This window comes from Trematomus bernacchii, unplaced genomic scaffold (genome assembly GCF_902827165.1).
Source record: "Trematomus bernacchii unplaced genomic scaffold, fTreBer1.1, whole genome shotgun sequence".
Taxonomy (NCBI): Eukaryota; Metazoa; Chordata; class Actinopteri; order Perciformes; family Nototheniidae; genus Trematomus; species Trematomus bernacchii.
In genome coordinates, this window is record NW_022987803.1 from 10,820,818 (window position 1) to 10,836,564 (window position 15,747).

At 39.4% G+C, this 15,747-nt stretch overlaps 1 protein-coding gene across 1 annotated transcript in view; it reads left to right on the forward strand.

Annotated features, from left to right (window-relative positions):
* Nucleotides 1-543, forward strand: part of opn8a (opsin 8, group member a) — a 48,453-nt gene extending 47,910 nt beyond the window's left edge. Inside the window, exon 4 of the mRNA XM_034150810.1 lies at nt 202-543. Coding sequence (XP_034006701.1) covers nt 202-543 — 342 coding nt within the window. The remainder of the gene's footprint in view (nt 1-201) is intronic.
* Nucleotides 544-15,747: the final 15,204 nt, after the last annotated feature.

Sequence of the window (15,747 nt, forward strand, 5' to 3'; positions counted from 1 at the left end):
ATCCTCTTATGGAACCCTCAGCAAGAGAGAAAATAATCAGAAGATGGCGTTTTTTTAAACGTATTCCCCCGGTTTCCCCTCTATTCTCTTACTGACCTTCTTGTCTTTACTGAAGCCACATATTTCACACAACCCACTGTTTTATTCTCTCTATTCCCTCCCTCCCTTCACTTGTGCTTTCATCTGTTCTTCTTATTTCAGATGGCTTTGATGATCAGTTCTGGGTTCTTCATCGCCTGGACCCCCTATGTGGTTGTGAGCTACTGGAGCATGTTTCACTCACGGGAGAAGGGCCACATGTCTCCCATTATCAGCATGTTACCTTGCTTCTTTGCTAAGAGCTCCACCGTATACAACCCTTTAATATACTTCATCTTCCAGCGTACCTCCTGGCAAGAGCTTCTGCGCCTCCAGAGACTGATGTTTTGTTGTTCTCATCGAGGGAATTTACCTGCTGAAGGCAGGGAGCTTGGAGAGCAAATGGTCAAAGTTTCAGACTCCACCAACTTTGAAAATAAGACTGCTGAAACCTGTTTGGGATAATGGGAGATCCTCCCTGTAGACAGTCTGGGATTCTGATACTGGCGTACGACTAATACAAGTCTACAATCTTATATTATTGCTTTTAGATTAACGAACAAAATTCAGTGTTTTGGAAAATTCCCTTTTTTGCTTTTTGCCAAGCATTATATATGAACATCAATATCCTTCTCACGTCTATGCTTAATTTGTAGCTATAGAACAAGCCCCCAGTTAGCTTAACTTAGGTGAAAGACTGGAATTTTACCAGCATGGATACACCTGCTGAAATGTGTTGTGGAGTAGGTTGCAACTCCCAAATTCATTTACCTTTGTTTTGGATATACACCTAATTTACAAGAATATTGTCCCTTAAACGTTAACGCTTTGTTCGGAGCACAGTACAAAAGAGCAGGCTTAGCCTGTAGTACTATGGCTTTGCTCCCTCATCTCCAAGCCCATTTTGTTTCTGTGTATTACTTTACATGTAAAGTGCGACAGTGTCACATACTTTCTCGATAAAGTTTAAACATTTCAACTTGTGCAGAACAGTATTAATTTCTACTGCTTTTTTGGCAGAAATGGTATGGTGTTGCGACTCAATTACATACAAGCTAGCTGTTCCTTTTGAAACAGAGAGGGAACGGCTAGCTAGCTAGTCCACTTTCTAGCCCCCTTAAAGCTTACTTATTAAAATATAATTCTACAAAGCCTCAAAACAACATGATGCACTTGAAAGAGTTATGTGCCAGACTGTTGCTTGGTTAGGCTAGCTGTATCCCACTATTTCCAGACTTGGTGCTAAGCTAAGCAAACCGGCTTATGGCTCGAGCTACATTTTTAACGAACAGACATGAGAGTGGTATCGGAATTCATTAAAAGGCAAATGGCTATGCCATTTTTTTAATTCAAAGACACAGAGGAAACAAGAAGTAGCAAATTAGCATTACAGACAGAAAACAAGAAAGTTAAATATTAATGTTTTGTGAATGTGACCTTCACTTGGCCTCCCATAATATATTTATTTAATGTCTTTGATGAGCGTTCCCCGATTCCCATGGCACAGTGTAAGTGCTGTATTGTTTCCCCAGAATGCAAGGTCAAATGGCTGCGTCTGAAAGTAGTAGTCAGCTCTTAATTATGGTTTTAACCTAACACATCAGGGACATCTGGACATGAACACTTGAGCAAATCATTGTGCCACCTTTTATATAACTTGCCTTTAACTCTATCTGTTCTTATTATGCAACCCTTACAATAATGAAAAACATTAGGTACTGTAGCTTTCATGTCATATCATTTCCTGTATTTATATCATGCTGACATTGGTACACATTAAGCATGCAGCACAGATGTAGTCGGTCTCACACAGAAGAATTTTCCACATAAATGTGGCCACAAGGGACTTGTGATTAAGCTTTTCTAGCGGATAATGCTAATTGGAGCTTGAGAAAAACAACAGCTTGCATCATTGGTATGTCTGATTTAAAAAAGAGAAATAGAAGAAGAAGATGGCTACACTGGAGGGAATGTTGGTCGGGATAATAAGGGCAGCATGGGTTATCTGTTCTACACAGTGCAAACAAATTGGTCTTACATTGCACAATTTAAGCCTAAATAGAAAATTCACAAGGTAGAGTAAAGCGAGTGAGTGTGTGTGTGTGTGTGTGTGTGTGTGTGTGTGTGTGTGTGTGTGTGTGTGTGTGTGTGTGTGTGTGTGTGTGTGTGTGTGTGTGTGTGTGTGTGTGTGTGTGTGTGTGTGTTTAAATTAATAAAGAAATAGGCAATATATTTACTGCCTTTTTTATTCAGTGCTCCATAGCTTGTGTGCCCTAACTTAAAGTGGACCTATCATGCTATATTTGAATAATATAGTGTAGGACCATATATAAGACATATTTATACTTTTTTTTTTTCAAAATACCAAACAGATCATGCATTTGTTTTTCACAGAGCTTTGAAAGCTTTAAATTCGAAGGCTAAATGTCTTTGTAACTGTATTTTTTTCATTTTTTCAAGGACATTGGTTCTGTTGGCCTTGGACTGCCATGTCTTTTTATGTGAAAAGGGTTTTAGAATTAGAATTCATAGATTAGTCCTAATAAAGCAACACTTTGACATTTTGGGTAATACGTGTATTCTCTTTCTTGTCGAGAGTTATATGAAAAGATTTTAAAAAATCTTTCCATTACATGCAAGTACATGACCAGGAATAAATGGATCAAATGGTTAAGTTGAAAGTAGATTAAAATAATGATTATGTCCCAAAAATGGACAGGGTCTGTTTGTGTTTTGATTTCTCAACACCCTTTTATCCAAATAACTTCACACATGATGTATTGCTCAAGGCCCAAATAATGGCAGTGGCAAGTGTCAGATTGTTTGGATAAGTGTTTCTCGAGGAAGCTGCTAGCAGATAAAACACAAGCAAATATATCGTCTTGTTCGGGATTCAAACGATTCGAATGGGCACTGTGTCTCTTCGAGAGATCTATTAGTATTTCAATTGCTAGGGGCAATTACCATTTTCTCCATCTTTTGGCAGAGAAAACCTTTATCTCACCTATATTCAATCCTGGATACAAAAGAAAGCAAATAATTGGCCACCCTCCAATTTCATTGATATTCAAGGAAATGATTGGCCCTCCAATCCCTCACTACTCTCTGTAATTTCAGAGAAAAATCACAATCACGTTGTCGATATAGCTCAGAAATGTCGCCATTATTGGGGCGTGTTAATGTTAGAGTTTATATCAGTGTCCAATCTTAGTTGAACACATGGTTGTGGTTTGACCCAAAACCATGCTCTATTATCAGAGGTAATTGAAATCGGGGCTAACAGGTCAGTTAAACACGGCTTTACTTCTCTTCCAGAGGCGGGGGAAGGTACATTGTTGGGAAACTAAAACTAAAAAGGGATTAAATAGGGGTCGTTTGACCATAAAAACAGTGGCATTTTCAACACAACTTAACTTGGGTCTGCAGATAAAATATATTTTTCTTTGGCAGTCTCTTTTTTGAAAAACAAAACAAACAACAGGGGTTTTTCTTCAAACCAGTCTCCATTCTTTTGGTCATCGGATCCTACCCTCTCATACCTTTAGCAGCTGATAAAGTTACAAGCTGTTTCCTGGATCAAGCTGAGGACCTTCCAGTAAATCATCTACACTCTTTGCAGAAATAATTCCTCCAATTGGAGGCAGGAACACAACAGCAGAAAGCTGCCTGACATCAGAAAAATGTGCAAAACCTGGAAAGTAAGTGCTTGCATCACAAAGGATTTCCCCTCCCTCTCATGCCCATTAATGCTGGGAGGCTTTAGTTGTGGTAATTGAAGGTTCCCTGTGGAGCCTTTACTGTAAACAAACATTTACATTCACTGCTTTCAAATTAGAGAGTCATGTTTTTTTTCTACCTGATTAAGTGTGTTCATCATTCAATTCTCACTTTCATTCTGCGTTCTCTTTTACTTTAGGTTAGGCAATTATTTGAGACCATGTACAAGTCTGGGTAAATAAATTCCATGATTCAAATTAGCTGTTGTGACAGCCCAATAAATGTATTTCGGAACTCAGGGATGCAAACGCCGCATTGGTACAAAGCTGTTTAATGTCTCTCTGCATTTGTGTGCCGTTATGTCCAACCTCAATGCTGGGAAACAGAACAAAGTCAGCCAAACAACTGAAATGTTCAACTATTCCAATTAGCCGCACGGAAACATAAAACACAAAAACACATGACTTGTTATAGCCAGGCTCCAGACCTTTCTGAATCAACACCCTCAGTTTAGTTCAGTGATTGAAATATGTCTGGTGATCTGCCAGCTGACAGCTTTTTCCTCTCGTTTCATTTAAATAACTGCTCCTAGCAACTGCTAAGGCAAAACAAAACAAAAGAGACCACACTCTAACAAAAATGTGGGTAACGGGAACATGATGTCATGCTGAGTTAATGAAAATAAATGTCGGTTCACGTCAGGCTTTTAATTCTTTGAGCACAACAAAGCTAAATTCTATTCGCCTCCATTGTATTTGGTTAGCAGCAGAAATCTCTGACGGCTATCTTAGATATTATAAAGGTAATATCAAACTATATATATGGCAAGATGCCACTCAAAGTAAGTCTTGAAAACCCCAGAGGGGTACCTTTAAATACAGAACAAATGATTATGCGTGTTAGTTCACATGCACGACAGAATGAATAATTGAACGTTTCTCTCTTCCCCGGAGAGGAAAGACAAGCTGGTCATTACAGTAGCTGCTCCTTTCAAAGAAAAATCAGCTCTACTGTCAGGCTGTCAACACTTTCAATAATTAATAATGTTTTGGTTTGACAGCATCACCTTAGGCAATGGGGGCTCTTTTAATTTATGTTCTTCTTTTTTTATGGTTTGAGGAGAAGACGTCCTCCAGTGTATGTTGGTTGAAGAAGACTCTCATAACAAGCTCGAAGAGAAAACCCAGTTGTGTCTGTCTTACTGAGCAAATCAAATGTGTGCAGGGATGTGAAGGGATTTATATAATATGGCCTTGAAACATATGAAGAATAGAACTAACAGATTAAGCCACTCACACCTGTGTGTCCTGTTTTGAACATGAAGACCTCTCTTGATTCTTCAGATTTCTCATTTCAATACAGCACATGAATCATCAGAATCTTAATTAGTCGCTGCATGGAGGAGCTTCTTCAGTGTCATCATAGGCGAGAGGGGATAGGGGAGAAAAAGACTCTTGAGTTCTCAAGTGCTAATGCCGTGGCAGGAGAACAGCAACACAAGTATTAACAATAACAAGCAGGGGTGAATTTCGACATTTTTTAAATGTCAATTGGTGTTTTGTCACAAATTGACAAAAAAAGGTATTCAGTATGTAGGTTTCATGATCAGTATTTACTGTATGTTGTACTAGATACTAAAAAAGCCCTGCTTTTTATTTAAAGCCATCATTTAAAAAAAGAACACCCTGCCAAGTCTTTGTTTTGTTGCTAAGCAACCACTGACAACCTTTCTTAACCTTGACCTGCTTTGACATGATGGGTTCTGCGCACATATTGTTTTCCTCAAAGTAAGAATTATTTAAACCTTGACCTATTTTACAATTCACCTTTGGACGTGCAACCAATCAGATGACAGTATGAAGCAGCGCAGGTAAGCGACAAAGGTAACCACAGAAACGGAAATAGCATTTGTCCTCACTGCAAGACTCTGCGCCAAACCTTGCGGTGGGAAAAAGTAAATTGATTATCATATGAAGGCAGCTTAACTGTTATTTTTCCATAGAGTAAATGTACAGATCCTTTTAGTTTCCAATAGCTGGTTAACATACCTAGTTAATACAAATCTGCATTACAATACAATACAATACAATACAGCTTTATTTATAGAGCACTTTAAACCTCCAGACCAAAGTGCTGTACAGTCAAATAAACAAAACAAAACATACAAAAAATAACACAGCACAGCTCACACACCATAAAACAAGTACAAGTAAAAACAATAGACAATTTAAAAGCAATAAAAGCAACACTGATGTTAAAGATGTTAATACGCTGAGGAGAAGAGGTGGGTTTTAAAGGTCCCATGTCATGGCCATTTCCACTGATCATAATTCCATTGTTGAGGTCTACTAGAATAGATTTATATTGTGCATTTTTCCAAACTCACATTGGTTTCTCATGATACAGCATCTCTGTAAATTACGTGTATTCACTGAATTTCACTCTCTGCCTTTAACGGCTCGTTGGAGCTCCAATAGCTCCAGTCCCCACCCTCCCTGTGAGCACAGTGTGCTCTGATTGGTCGGGACGTTGTGAATCGCGCTGAGCTCCGTGGAGGTGTGCTTTCCTTGTTTAGCGATACCAGTCTATGAGCAATACACAGCGAAACACAGCCAAACTCATCCTGAGCACACACAATCACACAGCCGAAGTAAAAACAATAAGTGTGGCTTGATATTGAGTAAGAAAAAGGTTGATAAACGCTGTGAGAATGGGTCTGCAGAGAGAATTTTGCCACGATCCCAACTGTCTGTTATCAGCCTGCAGCCAGGGAGGAGAAATCAGCAGCGGGGGCTTAACGGCGTAACGTAACGGCTCGCGTCATAGCTCTGGGCGTGGCTACTGGGTATCCAGACGTCACGATGCCCAGGAAGAACATGAGAAATCTCCAACGAGGCGTTTTGGGGAGGTCTTTTCTGTGTTAGAGTTTTACTCCCTGGGTGTACTTTGAGGGTTTTGACTCTGCACACCGTTTACATGCATAAAAACCTTCATAGCCCACAAGGGGACGGGTAATAACCGGAAAAGCATGACATGGGACCTTTAAGAAGCGATTTAAAAGCAGACAGTGTGGAGGCCTGTCTGATATGCATGGGCAGATCGTTCCACAGTGTGGGAGCCGCTACAGAGAAGCAACGGCCCCCTCTAATTGCTGACAATTAAAAGCTATAATCCAATAGTTCCCTCCAGAGGGAGTTTCTGTCTCCCAAGAGACTTCCCCCCGCTTCCATTGGACTCCTTTGTTTACTTCCGCGACATAGTGACCTCACTACCCACGCACTTCTATTCGCTCGCACCCCAACACGTCGTACATGATAGGCTAATGGGCGGGACATCTCAACAGAGCTGGCCACTTAACCAATCAGACTGGGCTCTGGTTTCAGACAGAGGGTGAAAAGAGGTGCTGCACCACAGGCAGTATGAGAAAAATAAAGACCTTTTAAAGCATGTAAACATGTCACAGTAGAGAAACAAAATACAAATATGAAATAGGGTCCCTTTCTAATAATTACAATTGAGTTGTGTTAGAAAAGTTAGCTTCATCAAACTTAGTAGCAAATGACACAAACATAATCTTTTCCTCTAACTCAACGTTTTTTTCAATCGAAGGGTTCTAAGCTCTCCCCCATAGTGCCGTATAGAACGTACAGTGGCGACTGCCCCACCTAGTGTCAGCAGAAAGTATTACAAATAATGATTACAAAAAATGCAAATTTAAAAAAAATATATATATAAAATATATTTTAAGATCATGTTTAATCATCTGATTCGTCTGTACATTGCTGTTTTAGTCTGTGTTCTTCTAATTAGTGTCTACAGTGTGTGCCTATTGAGCTGTTTAGAGCCATGTGGGACAAAATCTGATCATGCCCCTCCCTCTCACTGTCTAAGTGAACGGTGACTGTAAAAACTACACTGCGCATGCTCAGAGTATTTTCCTATTTAATGTGTATGGCAAAAAAATAATGACCATAGGGGCACTGAGCTGCCATCCCCACCATACGTCATCTCACATAATTCAGAGCTGATTGGCTGTAAGTATGTGTGCCACGAAAAGTGTGGTGCGTGAAGAGGAGACAAGAGAGCTGCAGTGACGCGTATCCTTTTGTTGAACTGTCTGTTTAAAATTAATCGAAGCATCGGACAAAAAAAGCTTTTGAAAATAATATTATATTTTGGTTTAGGTCAAAATATAATATTTGTAAACCTGAAGAGTCAGTGCCAGTGCCTCACCAGCCATGAACCTCACTGCACGTCACTGCAGAAGCTTATATATAGACATCAGTGGCGGCCGGTGGTCTTTTTTTTTGGTGGGGCTCTTGACGTACCGTAAGTGACCTGTCCGGGGGGTCCGGGGGGTTTCCCCCCGGAATTTTTTTTCGAGAAATGACCCCTTAAATGATGACTTCTGGTGATGTTAGAGGGGGGGGGAAAGGAGAAATCGAGGCTTAAAAATATGAGAAGACTGATCAATACCTCCATAATCTTCAGTGTGGAAAATATTATTTATCAACCTGAACATCTACTACTTTACCAGGAATTTGTGTTCTCAGAACTGGTCTGTTTTTTTCTTTCTTAAAACTGTTCATGTTTTATGAACCAACACCTTCACCAAGTAGCTTTACAGTGAACTGCATGTGAGATATAAAATTAATAGCATCTTTTCAGTAGCATTAATTATAAATATTTAAGTGGTTCAATACAAGTCACTACAGCATTTCAAACTGAACTGTGAATAAATGCAATTTAAAAAAAATAACCACAGCACAAAATGTCATAAATTGTGTTTTTTCTTTGTTTCTCTGAGGATTATTTACAAACAGGCTTATTTACATATAGCAATAACTCAGAAATGAAAAAGCTACATCGTCTAACACGAACAACCAGTTAGCATAATGATAATATATGTGTTATGTACAATGTAACTGGCAAGGCTAGAGCAAGAAAGAACATAAAGTTTGCAAAAGGTTTAAATAACTTCAAGTATCTGTCTTCAGATTACGTGGAGGTTTTAGTCCGATGGGAAGCAGATTTTAAGCGACACCGAAGATAAACCAAAAATGTGGTGGAGCTGCAAACCGTGTAGTGTTGCTGGGACAGAACAGGAGCTATAACCGTTGGAAAATACATCACAGACAATGCAACAAACGTGGAGACAGAACAATCACTTCTGTGATAAATGCCCACTTATTAATAAACTTCTAACAACCATGGGAAACCTCCTCTCTACATATAAAGTGATATCCAAGCATGGGAAACAAAAGACAGCATTTACCTGTTTGCATCCAGCTAGTCAAGCCTTTCTTGTGTACCAGCTACTAAGCCTCGTGTATAAATGTTGTCTTTTTCACGAGATTGCTGCGATATATTCAAATCGGGTTGGTCCGGTGCAAGGTCTTTAAGCAACAATTTATCTGCCAAACTTCTCCTTTCGAAAGGATTGGAGATTAGCTCTTGAACAGAATTAGCCGGGGACCGAGGTCCGGAGACTCCACCTGCACACGAAGCCATCCTCATCAACTACTGCGTCAACCGGATACGAGTCACTGTCCAAACTACTCACAGACTGCACTGGGCGCTGACATTGGCGCCCGGTGACCGTCATCTTTGACGACGCTGATTGGCTGAAATTATATTTTCGCGGCATAGTTTACACGTTACAGATAGCAACAGTCAGCTGCTGGTGGCTGCTGCTGCACTGGTTGAAGGCTCCTCTCTTAGCGCCCAGACGAGAGAAGGTGCATGGGCAAGTCCAGGCAGGAAACATGTGACTTATCAGTAACTTTAGACATCGTAACACAATTTTAAACGAGATTTTATTGTAGATTATACATTTTACTGATACCAATTATATAATATTTACCTTGTTCATTAAAAATAAAAATAAAAACATATATATTTTTTTAAACATATTTTTTTTTTTTTTTTTTTAATTTTAATTATTATTATTATTTTTTTTTTTCAATATGGGAAGAGGTGGGGCGGCGCCCCTAGCGCCCCTATGGACCGGCCGCCACTGATAGACATCTAAGTTTTTTGTGCCCCACCACTTTTGTACATATAAAAACGCCACTGAGAACGTAACTGGAAAGGAGAAAAAAAAGCTGCCATCAGGTGCTCTGTCTGATCAGGGCGTTACACTACTCTGTTCACAATAAAAAGTCATGTCAATCAGTGTTAATAGGTGCAAGTTGCAGTGTTTCCTGAATGCCCAATTGTTTAAATCTCGCTCCTACCCTGAACTGTAGCTGACAGTAACACTCGGTCTAGTGAACAAAAGTAATATCCCAAAAACACTTTTGTTTACATGGATGGCTCCACAGGGTCCCTTGAATACTTACAGTCATGTACATGGACATTGTTTTGACCGCAAATGGAAAAAGCACTCACTTACCTATGAGTGGGTTTGTTTCACATGGGTCTTCACCTTAACCTGAAGGTTCCTTCTGACGTTTTTAGATGACACCTATCCAGAAAAGGCCACCATGTTTTCAAAATAACATTCAGTCCACATCCATCATATTAAAATAATACATTAAGATACTTTTGACACCTTCCCCTCTGGCTATATCAGCTTTATTTTGTCAGACAAACAACACTCTAATCAACACCTGACACCTCTAAAACTAACATTTACTAAGTGTTTTCAAATTGTTTCATTCTTTAAATCTGACAGCCGGGTGTAATCATGCTGTCAATTTAAGTCACACCTTCCCATTTATTTTTACAGCTTATGAATATGCCATGTTTAACTGTATCAAAAAGACAACAACATTAAAGACTGCATCTGAATTCATGCAAATGTAATTTAAATCTTTTGTAAGTGTAATTTCTGTACTATGATCAATTTGAATATCTGAGAATGTACTACTTTCTCAAATACTTTGCCATGAAAGTATCATTTAGATATGGATCCTACATTTTGAAGGTTGGTGTGTCAAGTTTAGATATTTTCAGTTGGAGCATGAATCATGCTCAGTACTTCTGACTGGGATACAAGACAAAATCAATAATACATCTGATAGACATCCCTGTGTGGTAGACTGAACAGAGATGGCATGGTTCGGGTTCTGGTGCTAAAAAAACGATTTTGCCCAAAAAGTTGAGAAATGTGTCTATGAATGAGCAGGAGGGAGATGGATAAGAGAGTCTGTGGTTCGTAATAGCAACTGGGGGCTGTAGAGGAATTTCAGCAGTAAGATGTGCGTATTTTGAGCTTCTTTCACAGGGTTGTTAAACCGTTTTTTTTAATTGGCAGTGAAATGTCACCATGATTGGCACCTCTTGTTTTCCTTACCTTATTGCAAGTCAATGAAGCAGAGCCCCCAAAGAATAAGGATAGCTCAAAGCAAAACAACTCTGTCAAACCGTAAGGATAAAATACTTTGGTTTCTTGACATCAGAACATTTCTTAATATGCTTCTTTGATTGCTCATGTCAGTTGGAAGGCTGTGGATTTCCAATATGAGATAATAATGACTAGCAAATTAATTAGTGTCATTATCATGGCTCATATTGATGCAACGTTAATTATACTCCCCCTAGATGTAATTAATTTGGATTTCAATTTACAGTGACAGCTAAAAGTCTGTTTGATCTGAGACACGGAGAAAACACAGGAAGCTATTTCAGTTGCCAACGCCTTAGTGATGTGACCCTGCAGTCACTGGATACACCTGAGTGGAGGGGCCTTTTATGACATATGTTGTTAAATGCAGAAATTCGTTTCTTGCCTTCCGCGCAACATCTTGCCTTGCTCAATTGAATGCCGGTTATACAATCCTATTTAACGTTTTAAGTAAAAAACAGAGACTTAGCAGGAATTACAAAAAAAATGACATTACATTCTCGCTCCGTCACTTGGCTTTTAATCAGCAATACCATTTATGACAGGCCTTCTGGACAGCAAGGGTCACCGGGTCTGCACAATGGATTTTCTTCGATTCCAGGTGCCAAAAAATGATGTATAGACTCAAAAGTGACAGCTCAAAGAGAAAACCTCACTCAATGACTCAATCTCGAAATATAAGGCCTTATGGTTTTTGACATTTGTCACAGAAATGTGCTTTCGTTCTGTGACTTCACTTTAAGTCATTATGTCAGTCAAAAGGCAGTGGATTTGTAATATGTTATGACCATCATCAGAATAATAGTGTTCTAACTGTTGCTCATGGTGATGCAACAAGTGCCCTTAGATGTAATGATGTAGATTTCAATTTACAGTAATCTAAGCTGCTGTGATTGGAAAAGAAGCGAACAATTTCACCGGTCAGCGTCTGAAGCCCTTCTTGGTGCAGTGACCCAGCAGTAACCTGAATACACCTGAGTGGAGGGCTCTATTGTGACGTATGTTGTCAGGGCAAGAAAAAATAATAATTGATTGCCTTCTGAACAAGTTCCTCCTCTAACTGTCCCCTACTCCTACGATTCTGTCTGAGAGTTTTTTTATATATTTTTCTTTCCTTCTTTTTTTTCATTTCATTTAATCGTTTATTTTTAACAATTAATGCTTCAAAATGTAAATATGCCGGATTTGAGCTTTTAGCTAATTCCCATCCGTAGTCCCTCACATACAACATTTAAGAACATGACATTTATAAACATATAGCAAAAATAAATACATGATATGCAGAAAGAGCATGAGCAGCACACACAAGCATTAACCACATGGCAGTGCAATGTAGCAGCTACGACATATAAAGTGCAAGAGAAGATAAAAGAGCTATAAAGTGCAAGAGGAGATGCCCCTGTATTGAAGTGCATCTAGCGGTGATTGCACGTCTGTTTGTTGCTCAACCATTCTTTGAGTTGACCTTTAAAGCTATTGAGAGTGGGACAATCCCGTATCTCAGTTGGGAGGCTATTCCAGAAAGAGCTGCCTTTAATGGAAAGTACATTTTGACCGAAAGTGGTCCGTCTACGATGGACTTCACAGTCTCCTCTGGTTTCTGACCTAGTGCAGCGCCCAGTGTGCTTTTTGTGGATGAATTCCCCTAAGGGGGGGGGGGGGGCCAGTCCATGTAAACATTTATAAAAAAAGCACATACTTTTAAAAGACTTAAAATTGTCAAAACTCAATAAATTGTGTTTATCAAGGATGGTACAGTGGTGGTATGAATAAGGCTTTCTGTCAAACACCTTGATAGCTCTCTTGTACAGCTGTTCTATTGGTTTAAGGTTTGTGGCACAAGCAAACGACCAGTTTGTCAAACAGTATTCAATGTGGGATAGAATCATACAGTGGAGGTATGACTTTGCAGCATTGACAGTTAAGAAGGGTCTGATTTGTTTAAAATGTTGCAAGTTGAATTTAATGGTATTTGATAGTTTCTTAATATGTTTCTTAAAAGTCAAGTTCGAGTCCAATTTGACTCCAAGATACTTGAACTGGGAGACTAGTTCTATTTCTGCTCCGTTTAAAAACACATTGGATCCTTTGATTTTGACTGGTCGTTTACTGAACATCATGCATACTGTTTTTTTTAAGTTTAACTGTAAACAAATGTTGTTCAGCCAGTGTTGAATCTTGTCCAAAGCTTTTGAGAGACAACATGAGATCATTTCAGTGTTCTTCCCGTGTACAAAGATGACCGCATCATCGGCATACATTTGCACATTCAACTCAGGACATACATTATGCAAATCCTTAATGTACAGTGAAAACAGTAATGGTCCAATAATGGAACCTTGTGGAACCCCAACAGGGTTGACAACGTAGGGGAATTTGGCACCGTTGACCAAAACAGACTGTTTTCTGTTCGATAAGTAAGACTTAACCCAATGTTTTGAAACTGCCAAAAAATTGAAATACGTCAGCTTTGTAAGGAGCACTTGGTGGTCAACAGTGTCAAAAGCCTTCCTGAGATCAAGGAAAACAGCACCTACATATGGGCTCGTGTCCAACATACATTTAACCTTTTCCACAAAGACACAGTTAGCTGTCTCAGTGGAGTGGTGAGCACGAAAACCAAACTGCATTGGGTGGAGTGGAGCGAAACCTTTGTCTAAATGTTTGGTGATTAGTTTTGACACCCATTTCTCAGCTAACACAGGGGAGGATGCTGATTGGTCTATAATTGGACATCGTGGCCTTATCCCCAGATTTAAAGATCGGTGTCACCGTGGCCACCTTCCAGGATGATGGAACCTCCCTTGTGCTGATAGATTGATTCACTAGCATAGTCAATATGTGTCTTTATAAAGTTGGTGTCGAAATCATCTGCATCCCTAGCCTTAGAACCTCTTAACCCTGAGATTATATTTTTACCTCTGTGATTTCCTCCAGGTCAAAAACGGGGTGTGTAATCGGGCTAGGTGAGACCTCAGATGGCGGGAAGAGCTTTGTAATGTCCAGAGAACTATTTATGAAATACTCATTTCGAGAGTTGGCCAATACAGCCGGGTCTTTTATCAGGGCATCATTGATTTTTAATGTTCTAGAATTAAAAATCAATGATGCCCTGATAAAAGACCCGGCTGTATTCTTCTTCTTCTTCTAAAGGTTTTAATATAATTTACAGGAATTGGTTTCGAAAAGTCCCCTGACAAAGAAATATATAATAATTCCCATAAATAATACTGATAACATGATCTGAGCCTTGAATTTTCTTTTGGAAATTGTGTGTAAATAAATCTGTACTTAAAGATTACACAACCTTGTCTTAGCCACACACTAAATTGCAACCACACTGCCCTCTGGCCCTTTGAAGATAATACAGCATGCATAATATATATAACATGATTATCCATACTGCACTGGGACCATACTATGAGATAGCAGCAGCATCATCAAAAAACGTTTGAATTAATTAACGTATGAATGCCTTTGGTGAATTTGATATACTTTTTTATGTTTTAAATGTGAAGTTTAGAAGGAATAAAATGCTCATTTAAAAACAAACTCATTTAGATAATTACTTTTTCCACTCACTTGCTAATAATTACGGCCCTGAGAAGCAAGTGAGAAAGAAACCTGGGCCCTTTCTCATTTCTCTAATTCCCCTCCTCGACTCCCCTCCTCGACTCCTATCCTCGTGTCTTACAGTAGTTCCGCCCACAAGAGATGCGAGCGGAGGAGTCGAGGAGGAGAACCGAGGAGAACCGATGAGAGAGGAGGGGAAGCAGCAGGCGGTTAGAGAAATGAGAAATCCTCTCCTCTGAGCAGTCATTTTAAAGCGACGTCCATTAATGATGACAGGAGGCACAGCCCTCTGTCTGATGGACAGAACTGTGTTCATGATGACTTATATATTTACTTGCATTCATTCACAGTGCGGTATAATGAGACAATAACAGGCTACAGATGCGGACATACACACACACACACATATATGTATATATATATTGTATATATAAATATATACAATTTCAAAATCAAACAAGTATGAGAGCACTCTCATAGCGTAACACTGTCAGAGAATGGATATATATCCCCCCCCCCCCCTCTCTGGTCGCTACAATGAGGAAAATAAATTACGGGCCAAAAGTTTTATTTAAGTATTAAAAGTAAGCATAGGACACCAAACCAACTGAGACCTGTCTGTCCGCCGCATCTACGCACACACACACACACACACTGTACAACACGCACCTACAGTACACACTGTACAACACACACCTACACCACACACACCTACAGCTCCTAAAGCATATGATATCAGGATACAGCCGTTGTGTATTTTATTATGTGAAGCACTAAATGGTTTTAGAAAAATATCGACTCTTTCTTTGTAGATATACTAAACTAAAGCATACAAATAAAGAGAGTAATGTAGGCCTGTTATACTGAGTGATATATATTATACACACTGCTCTGCTTTCTGCACGGACCTCACAGCTGTTCTCACTGTAAACATCGCATCGCGATATAAGCATATATAGAATAGAAGAATAATATCCAGGGGATGCATGCAGAGCTGTCATTGGCTGAGATAAGTCCGGCCGTGCGTCACG